The 3,372-nt window shown below is 40.3% G+C and overlaps 2 protein-coding genes across 2 annotated transcripts; one reads left to right on the top strand and one right to left on the bottom strand.

Annotated features, from left to right (window-relative positions):
- Positions 1-303: 303 nt before the first annotated feature.
- On the top strand, positions 304-1,911 carry LOC128734711 (syntaxin-17). Its single transcript, XM_053829025.1, has 2 exons — positions 304-847; positions 930-1,911. The coding sequence occupies exons 1-2, from the start codon at positions 526-528 to the stop codon at positions 1,535-1,537; spliced, it is 930 nt and encodes a 309-aa protein (XP_053685000.1). The 5' UTR covers positions 304-525; the 3' UTR covers positions 1,538-1,911.
- On the bottom strand, positions 1,849-2,593 carry LOC128734712 (protein LLP homolog). The gene is made up of 2 exons (XM_053829027.1): positions 2,314-2,593; positions 1,849-2,247 (listed from the first exon to the last, which is right to left on the bottom strand). The coding sequence occupies exons 1-2, from the start codon at positions 2,482-2,484 to the stop codon at positions 1,954-1,956; spliced, it is 465 nt and encodes a 154-aa protein (XP_053685002.1). The 5' UTR covers positions 2,485-2,593; the 3' UTR covers positions 1,849-1,953.
- Positions 2,594-3,372: the final 779 nt, after the last annotated feature.

Below are 3,372 nucleotides of genomic sequence, written 5' to 3'. Positions count from 1 at the left end.
GTATGCAGAGTTGTCAAAAAGATTGTTCGCATATTACGAACACAATTTATAGCGGCCACCATTATAGCGCGTAAAAAGCTGGATACGGAAATTTGCCTCAGTGACCCGTGAGTTCCACCCTGCATTTGATTTCAATTCAACGAAATATTTCAGCAGCTTGAACTGAACATCTCGTGAAGTCAGCCCTTTTTGACCCCTTCAATTTAAAGTCACTCGCAGTCGCACGGCGCTCATGGAATATGCAGTCGTCATTCGTCATTCTCTTTAAACTTTATTTACAAATAAAAATACAAGAACAAAAGAGAACTTTAGATTGCAAGCAAAACGCCATTCGAAGGACACGAAAATTAGTTCAGGTCTCTCCGTAAACATCTCTTTCGTCATCGTGATAATTTGCTGCGTATAACTGACTGCTTTGTGTGATAGAAAACGTAAACGCGATTTTATCAATCAATTGATTTACGGTGTGTGTAGCCAGCTGTTTGTGTAACAAGGAACAACTATTTTGCGATCTGCAATAAAACAATGGGTGACGTTCAGCAGGATGATAAAATTTCTCTCAAATTAGCGGAAATATCGATTCAGAAGTTCAACCAGTCCGTTCCGAAGCATTTGAGTTTACTGAAGAACCACAAGTGTAATATCGAGAAGGCAGGTTCGCTCAAGGACTGGGATCGGATCAAGCGAGAGCAAATCAATGCTACCAGGGTGATCAAGCAGATGAAGTATTTGATACTGGAGATCGATAAAGTGCGCAGCCGAGTTCAGGAATCGGATCTGGAACGGTTCGACGAGGGAATAGATGCTGCGAAAAAGCTGGCATTCGCTGGAATGGGAGAGTATTTAGGTGAGTAGTAGATGAAGATTGATTTGATTTATTCCTACTTGGTTTACTCTGTTTAATAATTAAAATTGGTTGATTGGTTTAGAAATGCAGCATAAGTTTGCCTCGCGATCGCAATCTTCCTACAGTTTGCAAGATGATGATCGTAGAAGTTTGTCTGAAGACGGAGATAACCGTTATGGGAACCAATTGGCCCAGGTGACAGAAATAACTAGCAATTACAATCGAGAAGAGGTCGAACTTCGCCAAAGAGCAGAGTGCCTAAAAGAGATGGATAAACTACAACAAGAAATTGTCGATATTCAGGAACTGTTCCAGGCTGTTCACACAATGACACACGATCAGGCTGAGTCGATCAATGCAGTAGAAGAAAACGTTGAGGTGACCCAGGTGCATGTGGAAGCTGGTGAAACGGCGCTGCGTAAAGCTCTCCGCTATAAGAAGGCCATCTATCCGATGTGTGGTGCTCTACTAGGATCGTGTATAGGTGGACCGATCGGATTGATTGTTGGATTGAAAGCCGGAGGATTGGCAGCTATTGGAGGGGGCCTCGTTGGATTTGCTGGAGGAAAGTTTGTAAAGAACGATGATGAGATCGATGCCGTGGATGGTGGTGACAAGGCGGTGGAAGTAGAGGCTAACGGTCTAGCTGCTGCTGAACGGGAACTTTCTTTGTGTGACGGAAAGGAATGACGGCTAGGATACTTTTGTACCATTCAGTAGAGACGATCAGTTCCAAAGCAAATGTAGCTGTTATGTGCTTGAGTTAAGTGAACAATTGTTGATAATTGCCGATATAAGCAATTCCGGCTTAGATATTACTAGACTACTATTGAAGTTTTTTTTAAATCAATTTTTTATATATCCATTTCTCAGCGTATCTAATCTAGATACAAAAGATTTCGTCGAAATATTTGCAGAAATAATAGAATTTCCGCAACTAAACAATAACTAACAATTAAGGATACATCATAACTACTAAATGTTACACACATTAGTCATTGTTTTAAAGAGATATTTATTAATTTCCCATCTTACTTCGACAACAGAAATATAAGTGAAGTATCTTATCCCAAAAACATAGCTTCAATCAATGAGTGGCCCTTCTATCAAGCGATATTTTTCCAGTTGGATGTTTCGTCGATGAAATGCATTTTACGTCCTGGAATACGGCGCTTCTTTTTAATCTTGCCTTCCTTTATCATCTGTTTCCTGCGTTCCTTTTTGGCGTTATACCACACTGGATATTGCCCGAACTGATCACGTTTCGTTCTAGCATTGTAGCGATGTGTTACGTTTGATTTTTCGTGCTTTATTTCGATGTAATCTTCCGTATCACGAAGCTCCTGTGTTTCCTGTTTGATGATGTCCTGCATAGCTTCTTCCTTAATCTTTTCTTCTTCCTACGGATCCAAACGTTCAATTAGTTCAACATTGATATTCTTCCAGTTTAAAAGCAAAACTCTTACCTCCTGTCGTTTCTGCTGTTCGGTAATTTCCTTGACCTTCTCCATCAGATCCTTTCCATCTTCATCGATTAGTCCCAAGGTTTTCTTCAGTTTCTTCAATTCTTTCTGCTTGTTCTTGGCCCGCCGAATACGGTTATTCTGGTCCCTTCGTCCCTTGGATCGGGCCGTCATCTTGGCTGGATGGGATTGGCACACGTAAAATCAGTAGAAAATGTAAAATATTTTGAACAAATTCTACTCGAACACAAAAACGTGTTTTGATTTTACTGATGGCCGATGCGAAAAGAATGACAGCAAGGGTGGACTGACAGATTGAAACGAACACAGGGTGTTGCAGTGGTGTTATAGTGGTGAATTTATGATAGGATGCGGTGCAATGAGGGGTGTTCGAATTTTGTATTCGTACAATAGTGGTGAGTTGTGGTGACATAATTTTGAAGTGATCGTTAAAGATTTGGGATAATGGAGCTATTTTGGACCATGCGTTACGCGGTCTATATTTGAACTGTTAGACGAGTTTGTAGGCGGGACAAGAGATCATGGACTAACTCCCTAGCCGAACAAGGGGAACCAGGGGGCTGCCCTACAAAAAAAATTTTTGATTAGTAGTTACCCAAGTAACCAAGTAAGCACTAAACATTAATCCATTAACAACATTGTATTTAAATATAGAACTCTGATTAAAAGTTTATTTCGCTTCATATACGTCTGTAGAACTCATATAATGCTAAAAAGGCGAAATAGCGGGTTATTAAAATGCTATGCCACAAGCGTTTCATAAACATTACTGTGGACCCCCGTTCGTTTGAACGATTCCTCATGCAAACTAACGGGGTTACTTTTTAATTTGAACAACTGACCACCCTAAATATGCTGAAACTCGTATGAACTGGCTGCCCTGTTCTTTGTTATTGTTTTGATGGTTTGATTTAGTTGGCAGTTGCAAGCAGCGAATATTTCATTCTCCGATCGGATTTCTATTTCGTTGGGAAAATGAAATGTGAAACAGATTAAACACGCTTGGTCAGTGCAAACAAATCGTGTTTATGTGTATTGTGT

This window comes from Sabethes cyaneus, chromosome 2 (assembly GCF_943734655.1).
Source record: "Sabethes cyaneus chromosome 2, idSabCyanKW18_F2, whole genome shotgun sequence".
NCBI lineage: Eukaryota > Metazoa > Arthropoda > Insecta > Diptera > Culicidae > Sabethes > Sabethes cyaneus.
This window is presented reverse-complemented; position numbering and strand designations above follow the sequence as displayed.

Bases quoted from the DNA above. Each gene is read 5' to 3' on its own strand.
- LOC128734711 (XM_053829025.1), top strand. From the start codon at position 526: ATGGGTGACGTTCAGCAGGATGATAAAATTTCTCTCAAATTAGCGGAA. The intron at 848-929 runs GTGAGTAGTAGA...TGATTGGTTTAG, and splicing joins TGGAATGGGAGAGTATTTAG to AAATGCAGCATAAGTTTGCC.
- LOC128734712 (XM_053829027.1), bottom strand. From the start codon at position 2,484: ATGACGGCCCGATCCAAGGGACGAAGGGACCAGAATAACCGTATTCGG. The intron at 2,248-2,313 runs GTAAGAGTTTTG...TTGGATCCGTAG, and splicing joins AACAGCAGAAACGACAGGAG to GAAGAAGAAAAGATTAAGGA.